At 41.4% G+C, this 18,759-nt stretch overlaps 2 protein-coding genes across 5 annotated transcripts in view; one reads left to right on the top strand and one right to left on the bottom strand.

Annotated features, from left to right (window-relative positions):
• Positions 1–9: 9 nt before the first annotated feature.
• LOC122566147 (transmembrane protein 11 homolog, mitochondrial) lies at positions 10–2,026 on the bottom strand. The gene is made up of 3 exons (XM_043722980.1): positions 1,881–2,026; positions 936–1,153; positions 10–841 (listed from the first exon to the last, which is right to left on the bottom strand). Exons 1-3 carry the CDS (start codon positions 1,901–1,903, stop codon positions 555–557), a joined length of 528 nt encoding a protein of 175 aa, XP_043578915.1. The 5' UTR covers positions 1,904–2,026; the 3' UTR covers positions 10–554.
• Positions 2,027–2,957: 931 nt separating this feature from the next.
• LOC122566125 (protein outspread) overlaps positions 2,958–18,759 on the top strand; it is a 213,651-nt gene continuing 197,849 nt past the window's right edge. For 2 of the 4 annotated variants that reach the window (XM_043722895.1, XM_043722894.1), the window contains exon 1: positions 2,958–4,731. In XM_043722895.1, the coding sequence (XP_043578830.1) occupies positions 4,591–4,731 (141 nt within the window). In that variant the 5' untranslated portion in view covers positions 2,958–4,590. The remainder of the gene's footprint in view (positions 4,732–18,759) is intronic. The other 2 variants (XM_043722898.1, XM_043722899.1) reach the window with 2 other exon arrangements.

The following is an 18,759-nucleotide window of genomic DNA, read 5'->3' as shown; positions in this document are numbered from 1 at the left end:
TAGGCAACATTCTCTTTAATATATCATATGCAGTGTATTCTATCTACTTTATTTACACTCTAAAAATATATAGTTCAAGTCCAACCTTTCGGGTGTACGTTTGCAATTTTGCATAAATCTAAGAACACTTATATTAGTAGTTATATCACATAAGTGATTGCATGAATATGATTGTGTCTTTTTTGTGTTAATATTAACTGTGATATAATCAACAAGATGGAGATCATAGAGTAACAATGTGGAGCCTTAAGAAATATCATGTTTTAGATTCAAAGTGGTTTTAGAACAGGCTTTTTTTAGTCTGTTTTATTAGATATTTTCCCTTTTATTGTAAAATCAGCATCCACCTGAGAGGTAGTGTCAAAACATAAAAGAAATATAAACATCAAACGAAAATAGATTTGCCTGACTCAACAATCCCCACTAATTTACATGAAATTGTAATTCACAGATTTCTATGCTAGGCCTTATTACGATTTTTTACAATATATCGTATGGCCTACCTTACTGTTTTTTAAAACTCAGATTTTTTTCTTTCTTGGCAGAAGAACATTTCATTTAAATGCTTGATAAACTCTCCAAGCACTGATGCTGAGAGCTACCAATGTAATAGTCGTGTGAAGAATTCTTCTTCTTGTATCATCTTTTCTTACGAGAAATGTTGGAGACGATGGTCCTAGAACTGCTAACAATTCTACATGTGGTAATTTGCTTGTGTCAGTCTCTACTTGATATTGGCAGCAGGGATCAAACTGCCAAGAAACAGTATAAAGTCCACAGGATATCACAGATATAAAACCTAATGGACCACAGATATAGGGCTGGTCACCCCAAATCAAACCTGTGAAATATATAATAACATACTTTGTATAAAGAATAATATTTCAATATAAATGTATACATATATAATAATACGAAACATAAGTTTTAAAAACCTGTAGTTATGGCAGCAAGACCAGACAATGCTGCTGTCTTATGAAGACAATTTCCTACTGCTATCCACCTGGAGGTTTCATCGCCTAATTTAGATGGCTCAATAACAATTAAACTGCATTCAGATTCTAATGCTCTTTCCAGTTCATATTCAAATGTCTCATGTGCATTTTCGTTATCGTATACCTCTTTGATGATGGCAACATTTGAGGAATCATCCCTGTAAGAAATCCCTACCTAATTGTCAAATAAATACTTTACATAAATTATATAAATTGCAATTACATTTAGATATACATATAATTCCATTATTTCAAAATAATATTATATTATAATTTATACACACGTAATAAAACATATGAATTGTACTCATTCTTATAAAGTAAAAAATGTATTTTTATATATCAATTGTGTAATTTAAATCAAACTGTATGATCCTTCTTATAAATTAATTCTTTTGTGTGTTATGTAAGATGTTGTTTGGTGGTGATCAACGCGTTATTTGTTTGAATACAAACACATTTATAACAGAAACAATAACACTATCCTTAATGGTATATGTCTAAATAACATTTTATTGGATTCTAACAATATTTGTCAAATTAATATACATTTTAATGATTCAAAAATGTTACTGAGACTGACAGGAGACAAAAAAAAAGTGTAGGGAAAAAAATGAACATAGTACATAAAAATAATGAATCTTTATAATGAAATCATCTTTAATTTTGTCTTGAAATGGAAATTTACTGGTTAGTAAAACATCCACGGACTTGTAGCAGAGATTATGAAAGATTAAACTCCTAAATTCCAGGGAGTAGATTCGAGGTTAATTTCATTTCAAAATTAATTATTACGTTATTACATTATATTACGGTATGTGTATTAGTGTTAGTTAGAAGTATCAAGTTTTGTATAAAAAGCCGAAAATAATTTAGCCTACGAACCTGTCACCAGCTTCATCTACCATCTTTACAATCAGACTTCCAAACACTGGAACGTTGGTCTGGATGAACCGGAAAAGAAAACTCGAACATTGAACCGGATGTAAAAATCAGCTGATTCAATTTAAGCATTCGCATGAGTCAAGTCGTAGTTTGTAACTTGAGTTTGTTCAAACGTGCTTCTTTGTAAAGTCATATTTCTTCATTTACTTCAATATTTGATTATGTTTAGAAAGTAATGGAGATATCATCTGCTAGGAAGGTACTTGTAATTATTAGATAATTCCTAGCAAAATCACATTTCAGGAAATATATATCATTCGGATAGTATGTGGTATCTTGTGAAATGTGACTTTGCCAGGAGTATACCTAATTATAAAATAAAATTGCATGCAGATATATCTTTTACCTTGTCACTCTATATTTATATGTGTACATTATATTTTATAGAAATAATATATTTAAGTACAAATTGCGATAGATCATATCGTATCTTTACGTATCTTTTTTAAAACCAAGTCTTATGAAATTCTTTATAGCTAAGACGTATAAATCTTTGCCTTAAATTTAGTATGATTTCCATTGTTACATTAATTCAATTGTTGAATCTATTATTCATACCTTAATGTGTTTGATAATATACATTGTTTAATTTCTTGCAAGCGATATCAATTGTCAATGAATTATATTTAATTTTGATGTTTTTATAATATTTATCGTTTATTTTAAATCGTACAATTCACAAGTACAAATTATAAGTATTAGTAAATTTTCTTGTATAACAATAACAAATTTAACAAATGACGCAAATGAAATTTTGTAATCAAATTTTACAAGTTACAAATTATTTGAGTATCCTATTCGATGCAAGAAAGAGAAGTATATAATTTATAACCTGTAACTTGAGAATTTATTAATATTATTAGTTGGTGAATTATTATGTAAGAGGGTCGTGATCAAGAAAATTCGAAGGAAATAGAATAAAAGAATAACGGCGGGATGATTAGTTGAAATTCTTACGCCGTGGCGCTATGTTCCAGAGGACGAATGGGGGACTAGTTTGGCGCTGGCGTAGCCTCGTACCCAAGAGGGCGTGCTACGGTCGATCGAGCGAGAGTGAGCGCTACGGACGGCATAGAGGCCGAGTTAAACGAGCCAGATCGCAGATGGACGTCCGCGGGAGCGTTCTGTCATGGAGAGCACAACGCGACGTGTCGTAAGTGTGCTCGAGTGTCGTCGTCGTCGTGGTCGTTGCCGTAGTGGTCGGGTGTGTAGTATTTCGGGTCGTATCACGGGATTATCACTGTGACAGTCGATATAGTATAAGCGTACATAAGGATCGTGGTGCTCGTGGTGCTACTATTGGTATATCGTGAACTGTGGCAAACGAATAATCACATCTTAGCCACGTCTCTACACAATCCAAGGCGAGTTTCGAGCAGCCAAAAAAACAAGTGACCTTTCGTTCGATCGAATAATCGCGCATTATCATGTGCGATTAATAGTTCGATTAGTCGAACGATCGATAGATCGGTGCTGTGACATGTTAACTGCGGTGCATGCTATTGTGTCTAATAATAATAGATTCGTGTGATTCGGAGTGCCGCGTATAATCCACGTGCTCGCATCGAACAGCGTACAGTATTCGAGGGGAACATTATCAACAAGTCGATTGGGACGCGAGGGTGAATCGGATCAATCGAGTCATCTCGCTGTATATTGTATCTTTTCGACCAGATTCGTTTATCCGAATCATGTAAATATCGCAATATCGACGGTAACCGGTGCGTGTCACCTAAACGCGTGTGACATATAAACACACTGTAAACACACAAGCACGAGACAAGCGCGCTCGTTTGTATATGTTACGAAATTCGAACGGAGCCGAGCACGTATATCATTGGCCGAAGCGTATGTAAACATCGGGCAAAGAAGCGTATCGGAGTTTCTTCCGGTTACGGAGTCAACCATCACGAGAGAACGTAATACGTTACTATTCATACACTGGCGCCGATTTCAGCACATTTCGCTCTCCTCGACTAAGCGAGCGTCGCTTCGATGTACGGCCGATCCTCGATCGTGTCACGAACCTGACTGCACGCGAGATACAAACGAAATCGACGAAAACATATCGTTGCCGGTCGATAGCTCGATAAATGACGATCCTCGCGCGAAACGAGAATACGAAATCCTGTTAACTCGATCCGTTAACGTAACGGACACGCGGAGAGTGGCCGCTGGGGACTGACTCGTTGCCGGTGGTGGCGCGCGTCTGTGTAAAAGTCAAAATCATACAGAATTCGTACAAATTTAAATAAATGAAATTAATATTCTAAACGAATAAAATCACTGTTCGATAAAACTGTCTCATCGTGTGCAGAAAGAACAACTTTGGGAAATCGTGTTTCGGAGTTTCACGTTCGAGTAATCGATATCAGTCGATTTTTGTCGTGCGAAATCGCTACGCATTTGGTTTATGCGCGTTTGATTTGTGCGCACTTAGTCGGCGCGCATTTATTCGGTGCGTATTTCGTCGGTACGTATTTAGCCAGCGTGTTTTTAGCCGGCGTGCATTTAGTCGGTGCGTATTTGCTCGGTGCGTTTTCGGTGCTTGTGAACGGAGGTGAACCGGAGGGTGAGGAATAAAGAAAAAGGGGGCGAGAGACGAACGATGGTGCTGTCCGGTCGTCGCGGTTAATTCGCACGTGTCGCGATGTCGGGCGGCACGGCGGGCGTCCGTGGCACCGGCGCCGAGTGCAGGAAGTTCGCGCCGAACATATTCAACAAGAGCAAGTGCAGCAGCTGCTTCAAGCAGAAGGAGGAGCACAGCGCGGAGGCTCTGGAATGCAACAGGGTGAGTTTTGCTTGATGGACTCTCTGTCTCCCTTCCTTTCTCTCTCTTTCTTCTTCCCTGCGTGCGCCTTTTCTTCTCTCTTGCTCGCTATCTATCCTTCTCTGTCTGCATTCTTCGTCTCACTTTAACGTATAGTTGCGTATGTATCTCCGTCTCGTTTTTACTCACGCGTGTGTACTCGGTCCATCGCGAGCCGGCATTTTCTCTTTCTTGCTCGCCCTCGAATTCCTTGCCGTGATCGGGACCAGCCAGAAGGACGAAGGTCCTGACGTTCGAGATGTCGATGTTATGTAAGATGAGCGTGCACGGTGAACACGATTAGTCCGCGGAACGAACCAACGGTTTTCAACTCAGACACCCGTGTAGCTTCTCTTTTCAGGCTTTCGTCGCGCCGATGTAGCGGTTCGTTCGTCATGATTAGACCGTCGATGTTTTTGCGTATCGGAATATTTCAAGATGCAAAAATGTACAGAAGATATATAATATGATATATTGTTGTGCAAATTAAAGTACAACGAGTAAAGTGTAATATGCAGGGGTGTGTTGCGTTTTGTAAGAAACCGCGCGTTATATGAATCGTATAGGTTATACCAGTTCCGGTACAAAGAATCTGTACATGTTCTATAATTATCTGTGTGTAATTATTTACGAAGATTATCTAGGTTCTTACGAGATTACGTTGATGTATACAAAAATGTAGATTTTTAGATGATTCACAATTATTTATCTATTCATATTTTATTTATATTTCTCAAGTATCGTATCGCGTACGTATATATTGTATATTTTCCATTATCGTTATACCACTGTTTTATCAGCAAGCAGTCCACTTATATCACGTGTATTCATTAATTCCTGTACGGTTTATCCATTGAAGTGATAAATCGCAGGAACAATGAGAAATAAGGTTATAGAGGGTTATAGAGATTATAACGTTTTATAGAGAGTCCATTTTACTCGTTATAGCATTAAATGAGCGAAATAAATGTCTTCTCTTATGTTCATAAAAATATTGACTCGCATAAACATCCAGCCATGAAACTATATAATATATATGTATACATATATAAACGCGATTCGTTTATCGCAATTCCATGCGCGTCGTCTCGCAATTATAATCTGTATTTGGTGTTAGGATATAGCCAGAATGTAAGAATACTGGAGTTCGACTTACTATCGTTATAATCGAAATCTATTTCTGGTAAATGGAAGAACGCACAGTACGTTTGATTCGCCGTAGAGTTAAAAAGAAAGGAAAAAAAAGAGAGTGAAATATAAGTGGAATTCAAGGTTGACGCAGATAGATGGAAGAAATTGCTATTGGCGGAGGCGTTGAGGGCTTTTCAAGGTTAATCTCGATCAATCCGATCAAGTCGTTCAAAATGTATCTTCTAAATAGACCGAAGGTCTCAAGAATATCAACGTTCTTGTATCTTTCTCTAAAGAATGAAGTTTTTCGGATCCTCGAAATTATCCCTCCCCCCCCCCGCCCCCACCTCTTTTCCATCCGTTTTTCTAATAAAATTTTTCGAATCCTCGAGATTATCTTCCTCGTCGTTATTTTTCTCTTTATTTTTCGAAGTCGTGGCTGTTTCGATTGAATCGTAATAGTAATTTACAAACGAATGCGCGAAAAAGTAGCATCGCCACGGGCTCCGGGACATAAATACGTGGCACGCGGTACAAGTTAGGAGACGTTAAAAGAAGAAGAACAGGAATCTTTATAGTACGGTTTTCTTCCTTCTGCCTGTGGTTTTTATTTACAACGGGGCCCGGTACGGTCGTCGATGAGCAAAATTGCCTCGTAAAAGCGGGACCCTCGAGGGGGGTGGGGGTGGGCCGTAGAATAAAAGCGTTAAAAATCAATTCACGCTGCGGATCGTACGGTACCGTACTGGAAACGCCAGCACAGGAACAACGTTCAAGTTTTAGGACACCTACAGGTTTCGCACGAAACGCGACAATTAGCCCAAAGCATAACGAAACGATTAATCGATCAGAATTTTGTATTCGCGCGAGGCTACGATTCAACGTATGCAGGCAAGTGTGAAAGTACAATATTTGAACACTTGTAGACACCTTTTAAGAAACACGCAGAAGTTTATACAAAGTCTGAATCTGTATCGTAAAATCGTTTATCATATGCGTGAAATTAATTAAGCGTAAATACTTACGATAGAAATAATACGAGCGTCAAAATTGGCGAACACAGCGATGAGAAGATGCGACGGATACGAGCAAGAACTTCGTTAAATCGAATTAAAGAGATCGTTGTTATACAAGAGTGTTACAAGTTACGTTCGACGTTTCAAACGAGATGACAATTCCCAAAGGATTTGATAATTTTCTAATCATTTATCGGATATTTATTTAAGTTTTCGTAGAAGTCGAAATACGTATGAACGTGTAATATGTTAAGAACAGTCGTCTGTTTAAAATCTGTTCGGTAAGACGACGTTTATTGTCTTTTTTTTTTGTTTCGTTTCTGGTTCTCTCGATTCTCCGGAGTTTCTTCCATTCTCCGCGATTATCCGTTTTTCTGTCGCTCACGAGTATCTCTCTGGTTGGTTTTTACGCAGCAATCGATTCCAGAAGAGAAAAGGGGACTTTGAATAGGTATAAACGCTTTTTGCGGTATACAGTATAGAGAAACGTATCCATAGCCGATACGATGAATGACGAGCGGCGTTTCTGGTTTCCGCTAATGACGCCAGGAAAATTGCACGCCGCATGAAACGCGCTGGATAATATATTGATTTTACCTACGGATGTTTCCATTGGGAAATGTTTGCGAAACATTGCATCGATGTCAGAGCTGTGTAATTTATTTCGTTTATGTCGCGTGACGCGCGTGCATATTAATTTTCAATATGCGTACGAACATTGAAATATAGGAAATTGAAAATATAGGAAATTTAGCTCTGAAATTTAACCGCTTGCCCCTCTATCGTATCTCGAGAGTCATTTGCATATTTTGTGTTTGCGAAAGAGACTTCTTAAAATTCGCGCAATATCATTCGCTCGCTGTTTCTTTCACGTAGATTCTATTGATCTACCAATACGATTACACGAAACGTAGAGGTATTTGCAAGGTATTGCGGTATTTACACTGACAAACTTTGCTCGTTAACGGTTTAATTAATGGATTATCGTACAAAGAGACTCGTGTCTCGTTACATCGCATGGCCAAAAAACGAGTAGAATAAAACGTAAAAGAGGAAGGGGTGGGTGATCGTAAAATTCGTACGGAATCTTGCGACGAGATTCTTGAAAAGCTGTTCGTCTTTTTCCAAGAATGAAAATAGAATTGGAAGAGGAGCGAGGGTGGTCGTGAAATTCTTGCGAATCTATGAGCTTCTTGAAGAGAAAAGGGAAGGTCACGAATCTATTCCCTTTTTAGGCTTTTTTCGGCCAGAGGCCAGGACAATTTCGTACACGTACAATGGGACACGTTCCCCGTGCCGAGGCCGTTGCAAATTTCGGAATGTCGGCAGCCTTGCGACCTGTTCTCGGTGCATTCCAGCCGTCTTCTCGTGGCACCCCAACAGCACAGGCCCTTTCGAGAGTTGTTGGCTCGTCGGCTTTCGCCTGGATGCGGTATCTCCGTATCGGTTTATTCTCCACCACTTCGCCTCTCTGTCTCGCCGATCTGCACAGGTTTCTTGGCTTCTTTCTTTCTTCCTCTGTCTCTCTACTTCTCGCTGTTGTCCCCCATATAAACCGCAAATAACGAATGCATACGCAATCCAACCTTTCTTTGCCCCTCGGTCGCACGGTTCTTCGTCTCGCGGCTCGTAATTTGACGAGGAGAGTCTCGAATCGAAGGAATTTGACCTTTTACAACGTTTCTCGCGGCGGCCCTCTCTCGGATCGTTTCTACGAGTTACGACTATCGCGGAAGTGCAAGCTGATTGCGTGAATACCTGTAAAACGCGTGTTCCACGCCGATTCCACCTAGGTCTTAAAGGTTAGAGGATCGGGCAGTTCGAATATCGGGCAATCGTTGGCCAATGAATTTTTATCGATCACCATCGATATATCTTCTAGTTAAATTATGCGAGTTTCTATGATAGACATCGATAGAAGGTTGCTGTTTGTGCGAATTTAGATTTTTACGAATGCAACTAACGAGGATTTGTTTCGTTCATTAGATGCTACAGGAAGTACTTTGCGTTAGATACGTTGTATTAGGTTGTCCGAGAAGTGTCTTTCTTTTGCAAACGTGTTTTTTGCAACAGTGCATTTTCATACAAACGTGAAAGCAAGTCTGTGAAATGTCAGAACAGAACAAAACAAAATGGATCGTACGTAATTCGACAAAATAATATAAAACAAAAAACGTTGTGCGTCTATTATTTCCTCATAAAACGAAAGAAACGGACAACCAAATATGTTCGTGTACGTTTTTGCTCTCTTAAGTTTTCTACAAATGTATAATATTCGCGATCGGATCGTCGTTGTTTCCTCCGCAGCGTGGATCAGACGTTCAACGACTGGAAATAGAAAAATGTGACTCTTCGTTAACTGCTTTGAACTATGTGATCCGTTCTGTTTAATTGGATCCTTGATGTTGTGTTCTCATTGTCAATTTCAATTCATTAAGTTCGACCGTGTTGTCCTTACGGTGACGTTGTAACTTTGACGATGCTCGAAGTCATCCTGTCGACAAGGAAATGTTCCGATGCTCGTCATCGATTCCCTTTCACGTTTAATTATATCATAACGATGAACACGCAACAAAAGATCCTTCCGATAATCAATCCCATAGACCTAAATAATTTCCACTGTCAATCTCGTTGGCTGTTCAAAAACGAAGCAAGAAAATCTCATTGAATTTCCACGAATTTCCCTAAACGCTGCACCGCGCTGTTGCACCACTTGGAACGTTCAGTTACGAAGGGAACACGAAGGGGTCTCTCACGATTTCTCCAAATATTCGCTCGATAGACAACAACGTTATACTCAAATATTGACTCTAAAACGTGCAAATATCTCTGGAAACTACGTCTCGCGATCGTACGATCCCGAAAAGCTAAAAGAACTCGAGTTCGACTCGAATCCATCGAGTCGCCTAACGGAGATCGCGGTTTAACCGCGTTTAATTATGATTTTTCGCGCGGTTCGTGGCTCGATACGCGGTTTAATTCCTGTAATCAGCGGCTTCCCGTTCGACCGAGGATTCTGAGTTCGCGAACGTGAGAAAGTGATGAAAAGTAGCCGGGTGCTCGGTATCGAACGAGAAGAGAGCCAGGCTACGAGATCGACGAAGGATTCTTCGGGTTGCGTACGAAGTCCGTTGTTGTTTCTGGACAAGAAAAAGATAGAAAGAGAGAAAGGCTGAGAGATGGATAAGGAGCCCGGGGGCCGCGTTGTTCACGACCAACCATTATCGGTCCGTGGCTCCGTATTTTCTGTCCGATTACTTCTTCGTGAGCGCCTCGGTAAGTGGCCTTCGAGAAATAATTTCCTCTGGGGTTTCGTGGCCATTCTCGAGTCCCTGAAATTTTGATCCGGTGAAACGATTTCGAGATGCCTTACGGTACCATTCCCTCGTCTCTTTCTCTCTTTCGTTCTCCGTTGTTGTTGCTGATGCACGCGTTATCCGCACGAGCCTGCAGATGCGTGCATATATTGCTGTTTTCGCTATCGATTATGTTAAGCTCACGCGAACACGCGTCCACGATTCACCGTGAAACCTTTCTTTTCCTACGTCTTAATTTCGAAATATTTTTATACCTTAGGCAGCGGATAATCGTGGATTTCGCTTTTAAATTCTTCCATCGAAAGAGAAAACACTGTACGGCGATATAATTTGGGATTTTATCGCCAGTAGTTTGAATTTTCTTGCGTCCAGTCTGCGTAAGACGATGTTTCGCCAATGTCGTCTTCGTTCTCGAATATTTCTATCCTAAGAGAAGCAAGGACCAGCAAATTTCTTATTTAAATTCTTCTATAGAAAAAGATATTTCGAGGGAAGTTTTGCACTTGGTATAAACTCGGTTGTCTTTCTTAGCAGAGAAAGTTGCTTGGTGCAAGTTTAATCTGAAATGTACTTGGCAAACCACGTACTTGTTATTGTATGTATACTTGAGGAAGCGCAGGCACGAGGTAGTTGAAGCAACGAAAGCACCTTCTTATCAGAAGTTTATCCGCGTATCGATACATCGTGTTCTTATCGATTCGAAACGAAGCCAGGCAAGCTTGGAATCAAAAAGATATACCGTTCTGCCGTTGGCTACCTTCGTACGTACGTTGTTTCATTTGTTTCCAATGCGCATCACTGCGCTGTGGTATTCATTTAATTAACGGTGTTCGTGATTACCGGGTAATTTCTGATTCTTCGATTCGCTGGCAATTAAGGTGCGTTATTGCGCAACTATCTGTAACAATTTTCTTCCCGGTGAAATCAGCCCGTTTTGATAACGGGACACGAGTGTACGTAGCGTATCGAATTCGATACGAACTCGCTAACATTACGAAATTGCGAATTTTTCCTACAATTCGTTTCTTTTCACATCTTTATCGAACAACTTTCGTACAACGATTCTACCAACGATTTACGGGAAAAGTAGGTTTCTTTTCCGATACAAATGTTCGTGTGCCAGCAGCTTTTAAAGGAGGTAAAACATTTTAAAGGTTAAATACATTTTTCTATATTTCATCAAATTAACGTTTACCTTTACAATAGAGTTTTTCGAGTCACGAAGAACTAAAAGTAAATTACGATAATATCGATGAATAATTCATGCGATAGACTCTAGCGAACTCTTTAATTAAGGTGAAGTTTTATCGATAAAAATGAAGAGATTTGCAGGGGAAATTGCAGAATTCCACAAGCATTTTCTCAAACGTCCGTTCGCTCACGATCTCCAATTTAAAGCCAAACGAAAGAAGATCTAATCTTCTCATTAGCAAAAGTTCAGCTTCACTTCCACTGTGCTGTATCTTCCCTCGATACAATTTATAATTCGATGATTATCTGTAGGTACTAGCGCGTATACAGCGGTGCGCGATGTCGATAACGTTCGCGATCTCTGCGTGCCAACCTGGCATAAATTTCATCGGTTTAAAAAGGGCTGTCGTTTTCGCCCAAGTCACGACAAATTATTGATGATCTTATGGACAGGCAATAGAGATCGTTATCGAGAGCTCGCTTCACAGAAAGGTCGTGTCGTGCAACACGACATCGCAAAAACCTTCAAATACCTGTTCGCGTTGTGTTCACCGGGAAGAAATGGCCACGGTTTTCAAGCGGACACGGCCCTCGCGGGGAACATAGAACGGTCCTGGCCTCTTCTTGCGTTCGCCGCTCTTCGACACACGTTCGATCCTCCATCGTTGTATATCAAAACATAAATCCTTTCTCTGGATGCCATGCGCCGTGGATAAAAAACTACACAGACACGCGAAATTACTCGAATATTCGTAGACATGTTTTTACTAATTACGATAGGAATTATTTTACGAATCGTTTCGAAATCTCATTGGTACCGTTACGATGGACTCGATTATCACGATTACATTGGTCAATCTTGAAATCAAACTGATAATACGTACAGAAATTACAAGATAGTTACACGTGCACCTTGTTGAAGGTACGAAGTTTGTTCGAGAACTTTGCACGTACAATGTTGCGCGTATAATTGAAAATTAAGCAAAGATACAAAGTATATAGAGATATAAGTTGATAACGAGAAACGTTATTTTTGTAAAATGTATGTTAACTTTGGACTCACGCTGTATCATCTGGCGATACACTGATAATCTCCGAAACTCTCCGATAATCCATTTAAGCTTTAAAATACCGAATAGAAAATGCTTGAAACACGCAAGGATCGACAGCGTCACGCAAGGATCGTGTTAAGAGAAAAGTTGGCGCGAGGATGCGAAACTCGTACGATGCTCGTAGCGATATGGCGCCGCTTTTAAAGGGCATCAGTATGCAGAAGGTCGTCGTGGCAAGAATTTTGGGCTCGCCGTCGCGTCCACGTACAAGTTTTGTCTCACCCGCGTTATTCTTGTGTCGCACGGTTGTGGGACAAAATTTCTACGGACCAGTCGAGCGTAACCTGTCCATTGTTAGCCGCATATATTTACTTTGCTTACGACGCCGGCCATAAGCGAAGTACTGTTATGTCCGGTGGTGCTCGTATGACGTATCGCCCAACCGATCTTGATATTTCTCTCTCGCCTTACGAAACGACGATCTCGCGGCACTTTCGGCGATGTTATTCATCCCCGTTAAATTGCCACTTAAACAACACCACGGTTTTCGTCCACGATCGTTTCCCCATTAAACGAAATACAACGTGACACGCGAAATACCGTTGCTACCGTCTCGCAAGTTTCAAGTAGCTGAACTTCAGGGGTCAAGGGACGTTCCTGGATACGCTTGATTATAGATATTTCGCGGATGTTTGCGCAGTTAATTTTTTTCAAAAATAAGCAACACGTCGAGCGGTTCGCCACGAGCATGTCGCATATTTTTTTCCTGAGAGTCGCGATAGATTGGAAAATATTGGATAGAATTTTTGCAAAATATTAGATCTTTTCTGCCAGCGTTACATAAATCGTTCGCATCGTTGGAAACTTTTCAGTCAGTGAAATTAGTCGATAAACACGCACGATGGATTTCTAGATTAGGTTTAGGCAAGTTTAGTTATTGTTATAAACGGTTGGATCGTGTGAAAAAATGATAAAATCGAGCGATTAAGAACGACAGCTTTTTGAACGATTAGTCGAGGTTTATTCCTACTACGATGTAGAGACTGTAGACGTAAGTTAGCCTTTCCATTTTATATTTTCTGGCGAGTAAACGGTGCTGGATTCTTCGGTCTCTTCAGATTTCACGCTTAGTTTATAAGTTATCATTTTTGTGATCTTTCCTAATGAATACGCTAAATGACTCACTTGTCAATTTACAAAAAGTACTTAATGTGCTGCCTATAGCAGCATCAGGCATAAGAAGTGTACGTTCGCTGTATCATAGTATATCGTTTAGTATCATTTTCTTTCCTGAATCTCGGTATCATCTTCCTATCATCTTCTTCACGTAACTCCATCACAAAGTAGATCTCTACTACTTCTTTCTGCTCCATGCACATCAATGTTTCTTGCGTCGTCGAAATGCCTCTTCCTTCATCTTCATTACGATCGCTATCTTCGCAAAACATATGTAAACATTAAGCTTTGTAGCTGGATCTTAAGGGTTGCATTTTTGCCATTCGAACGCCACCAAGCTCAACCTAGAACTGTAAGTAACCATAAGGGACAACTTAACGATTTGAACGCCGATGGAAAGCCGAATAAGTTAACGCGTATTCGTGCAGTTTTTCCGGGACCACGAGTCGAAGAGAGATGGAGCAATGGATCGTTATGAATCGAGCGTGTCGCGATCGTTGATCTCGATCCGCGGCCGGTGGCTGGCGACAAAAAGATCGCCGCAGAAAATCGTAAAGACACGGGGGCATCCAGTTGTAACGGTATACCGTACGCAACAGCCAAGTCTCGGAGAAAGAGAAAGAGGAAAAGAGGAGATCGCTGGGGCAGACGTGGCGACGACGCTCAAACGAAAGCTCTCCTCTTCTCGTGGCTACCGTCGTTCCTAGTGAATGGAGAGGCACCGTCGGTGGCCTCCCTTGCGGCGCATTCATCCTGGATCGATAGCCCCGCGGCGATTAATCGAATCTGGGAAGTCGGAGAGGCCACTCTCCTCCTTTCCTTCGAATCAAACGCGGTTTTTCCTCGCGCAACCTCCGCTCGTTCTACCTCGCCATAGAAGCCGTCGCACGCACGCTCCTTGCCTTTATAAGGACTTCATTGAAAACGCGCCTGTCGCTCGCCTCCAGTCCGGCCAACCTTCGACTGCCGGGTTGTTGTCGTACCCTTCTTGGTTTGTGTCGTTAGTCAATTGGAGTAGCTGAGTGGAAACGAGGATTCGCTGGACAACGATGTTTGGGACGTCGGGTGTTTTAATTGGCAGATCTGCACGGATCTTTGGTGGATCGAAGTTTGCTTATGGATTTAGTTCGACGTAATCTTAAGTATTTCTTAATGGTAGAGTCGCGTCTCGAATATTTCGTTGGAAAAAAGAAATTTATCCACGCGAATTATATAATTTCTCGGTGAATTTTACATAACGTTGTTTAATTAGCCTGCATGGCAGATTTTGTACGATTTATTAGTTGTCCTTCCTTGTCGTATAATTTATATACATTTTAGCATGCATCGAAGAGTCGAAGAACGCATTAACGTGTAACACCATAGGCACTAATTTCATTCGCTTCCGCGAAATGCTGCGGTATCGCTCGAAGGATCGAGGAACATATCGCTGAGGGTTGTTAATTTCTTGTAATTCCATTCTTCTTTCGCGAGATGCGCGTATTTCTTGTTGCTCTGGCGGAAAATAGGGTTCGATAATTAACTTCATCTATTATTCCCTGGCGCGCGTTTTTCCCTCTTCGTTGACGGACTAACGAGGATAATTATCCTGTCAATGGGAATTTTTGCATACGTCTAAACGGTCGATTCTTAATGGAAAAATAAAACGTTTCAATGAACGAGCCGTTCGAAACGACTCGCGTTGTTCCCAGGAAAACCCAGATAGATCCACGTCAATGAACGATCTGTACCGGTCGGCTTTACATTTACGGAGTTCCTTCTTAACGAGAACTCCTCGTTCCTGGTAACGCGATTTCCGCGTAGTTACGAAGCGGAGCAACTTACCTGCCCGTCCCTGCGACTCGTCTTTTTTCTTTCTCCGCCCGATAAACCTCCCGTTTATAATTTCTCTTCCAATTCCTCTCCACTGCTTGGCCGTGATTTCGGATTTTTATCCATTCGATCCTGCCGTTAATAATCGGTCGCGTGACTTGTAGTATTCTCGGATTACGTTTCATCGTCGCTAAAGAAAATTCTCCGTTCAAGAATCTGTCAATGCTATTCTCGTCTTTTTATCTCTTTATATCTTGAAAATATATCTTCTGTTTGCACAATTATTAGATGGGAACTTTCGACCAACGATCTTTCGGCTATTATATTTAAAGTTATATTATGTTTAAAGAAACGAAACATCGAATACGAGAAAACGATAAGAACTCGAACGATCGTTTGTATTCGAGAAGAAACGTTCCGCGACATTCGAGATGTCCTATATATTCTACGCACGAATTTCCCGATTTTAGTGAACTTACGCACAGCGGAATATCTCCTGCCATAATAGCTCCTCTATAATAACGTAGGCAATTGTTTCGAAGGATTAATTAAATCTGATGGAAAGCGTATCGAGGATCGATGCAATCTCTCCAATTTCCGTGACAAAGTCTCCAAGACGATCCTCTTAGGCTTTTTCGTATCGCACCTCGCAAAAAGCCCTCCGAGATCCTTTACCGAGGAGGAACTAGAGTTAAAAACTCAACAAGTCGAGTCATCCATCTTTTCTATCCGCGCTCGGCTTATAAGCGAGGAGAGCGTCAGCGTCGGCTCTCGAGCAAGCCACGGGATCCAACCTTCGGGACGTCCTTTCGGAGGACCCTCGATGATGGATGGTGAAACGGCGAAGAAAATAAAGCACCGAACCCCTCGCCTCCGGTTCCGGCGACATCCTTCTCCACCTTCTACTTCTATCGCAGGGGGAATCAGCGTGATATTTCGCCTTCTTCTTGTGCGTCGTCACCACCATCGTCGCTATTTATCCTCCGCCGGCGTTCGTCCTCCCGCTGACCACCGGCAATTAGCTTCACGGTCACGACAAGGACATCCACTTCGTGATAGGCTAAACACAGGTCGGCTACTCTATGAGATATTGCTCGATGATCGAAGGGAGGAGGAGCGGGGACATTCATGGTACAGGATGGATAATTTGTGATCTGGCGATCGCGCCGCTGGCCCGACGTCTTTGTAACTTTCCTTCTCGTCCTCAGAAACTCCATTATCATCCGGGCCCTTGATTGAGTTCTACTTATTGATTAATGTTCCCGGCGAATCTGTCCGAACAACGACAATTCGTTACACCGCGCGTTTCTCCGCTCTCTTTCGATCCTCTTCGTTGGCAAAACGTTAGAACGTTAGGAAAGCGTTAGAACGTGGATGGCCAAAGGTTTTGTCTAGGCGATGTGTACGAGCCTCTCGGACGTTAATTGATTAATTCCACGTTTTAGCGATTCCTTAATTTCGTTACGCAAGTATACGATCGATGCTCGATTCGTTGATGTTTAACGTTTGAGAAACAAATTACTTAATTGCGCAAGTTTGTTCGTCGCGAGAACATGACGCGAATAACGATAAATCCTGACGTGTGATATATTTATAAGAAAGAAAGGTAGTGTTTGTAAGGTCGTTCTTAGACTGCGAACGTTTATCCGATGTCAGCGTAACAGCTAATAGCAGCATACTTTCAGCGTTCTATTTATTTTTGCGTATTACGTGTATTCCGTGCGTTTTTGCATCTGAAAAATTTCCCATGAACATTCGCAGTCTAATCATCGCTTTACCGTACCTTTCGATTTATGCAGCTGACTAATGCGACTTCTGAACCACTCGTATATACGTATGCAAAGGTTGGTTTGGGTTTAGAGACACGAAGAACGAGGGGAAACGGCGGAGGGTGACGGCGTTAAGAATAAACCCGCACCAGATGTGACCGCAGACGACCGGGCAACGTAAACTAAGGCAGAATTTTGAGCTTTGTCGGTGTATTTTCGCACGTTCGCGGGGAGACGCGATCTCGAAGAAGCGCGCCAACGGGAGTCGTAAATTCCCGTTACGATTGACCAATCGACGCCACGAATCGTACGATCCCTTATTTCTTGTGGGATAATAAGGGTGATTAATTGAAATTAATCATTATTAATTAATCAAACAGGTTACAATATATTTAATCGATCCAACAGCTTCGGTGATACAATAGTGAATGTTTTACCGTACAACGACGAGTTAGTACGACGTAAGACCTTTTAGTATCGGTGCGTTGACTGAATGTATTCAACCGAACACTGGATGATGACTTGACCGAGAGAGACGTGGTGATGACTGCTTGACCACTTGCTCGATGAGTGCTGAACTGGAACTCCCGAGAATTGTACTGGACTCGGAATTGGAGAGAATGAGAAACTGAACTCGACTCAAACAGAGACTGGTCTAAGACTGAGCTGGAATCAGAAGGAGACTGAGGATGAGAGTTAGAATCCGACTAGAACGAGACTGCTGAGCTGCTCTTAAGGTGTCTCGGAGGAAAGCTTGGTGTGGGGGTGTCCTTTGACCGAAGAACGCGGATTCGTTATTCACACTTTTCGTCCAGGAAGTGAGGGTAACGATCCGCGATGCCGATTGATGATGACCCACTCTAATGAACAGAATATGCAGAAGATTCCCACCAACGTAGAGCGGCGGTGGACTTTGCTCCAGATGGGAAAAACAGCCTTTTATGATGAACATGTGTTGGGTTTTTCCCATCTGATAACTGTCCGCTTTCTCCGTGATTCTGAAGAGCGCTTAATAAACTGAAGGACCTTTCCAAGACCCAGCCATAAACTGCAAATACTTCTCGAATTAGAGAATTCTCCAGACATGCAATTAGACTGGCAAATATGTGTGGAGACAATGCAGCTAAAGGCTAATGTCTTTATGGTGGGTCATTGGGTCTATTGAGAATCGGGATGGCTGTAGGTTAACCGTTGGCTGCCAGGTAGCGAGGGATGGCGTGCAAATGTCCTACGCGACGTAACAGTCGGGAAACCAAGAATTTTAGATTTTCCCTTGGTTTAGAAGGTTTACGAGTTGTTACAGTTCAAGGCTTCCGGCTGTAAGTAAGCCGTGTTCAGTGGAAATTAGTGTCTGCTTAAACGCGGATAACCAAAGATCCAATAATAATAAGTCCAATAACGAAGTGGGAATCATTTTACACGAAGATATAATTCTTTTAATATCGTTGCCGTATTAAATAGATTTTACAAAGAAACAGACAAAGATCGACACCCGACAACCAGCGATACCGGTTTATTCGATTAACGTCCCTCGTTCGATCGATAG

The sequence above is a fragment of the Bombus pyrosoma genome, linkage group LG3 (genome assembly GCF_014825855.1).
Source record: "Bombus pyrosoma isolate SC7728 linkage group LG3, ASM1482585v1, whole genome shotgun sequence".
Taxonomy (NCBI): Eukaryota; Metazoa; Arthropoda; class Insecta; order Hymenoptera; family Apidae; genus Bombus; species Bombus pyrosoma.
This window is presented reverse-complemented; position numbering and strand designations above follow the sequence as displayed.

Coding starts and splice junctions, on each gene's coding strand:
- LOC122566147 (XM_043722980.1), bottom strand. CDS start 1,903: ATGGTAGATGAAGCTGGTGACAG. Junction 1,154..1,880: donor GTAGATGAAGCTGGTGACAG/GTTCGTAGGCTA, acceptor GATTTCTTACAG/GGATGATTCCTCAAATGTTG. Junction 842..935: donor TCTTGCTGCCATAACTACAG/GTTTTTAAAACT, acceptor TATATTTCACAG/GTTTGATTTGGGGTGACCAG.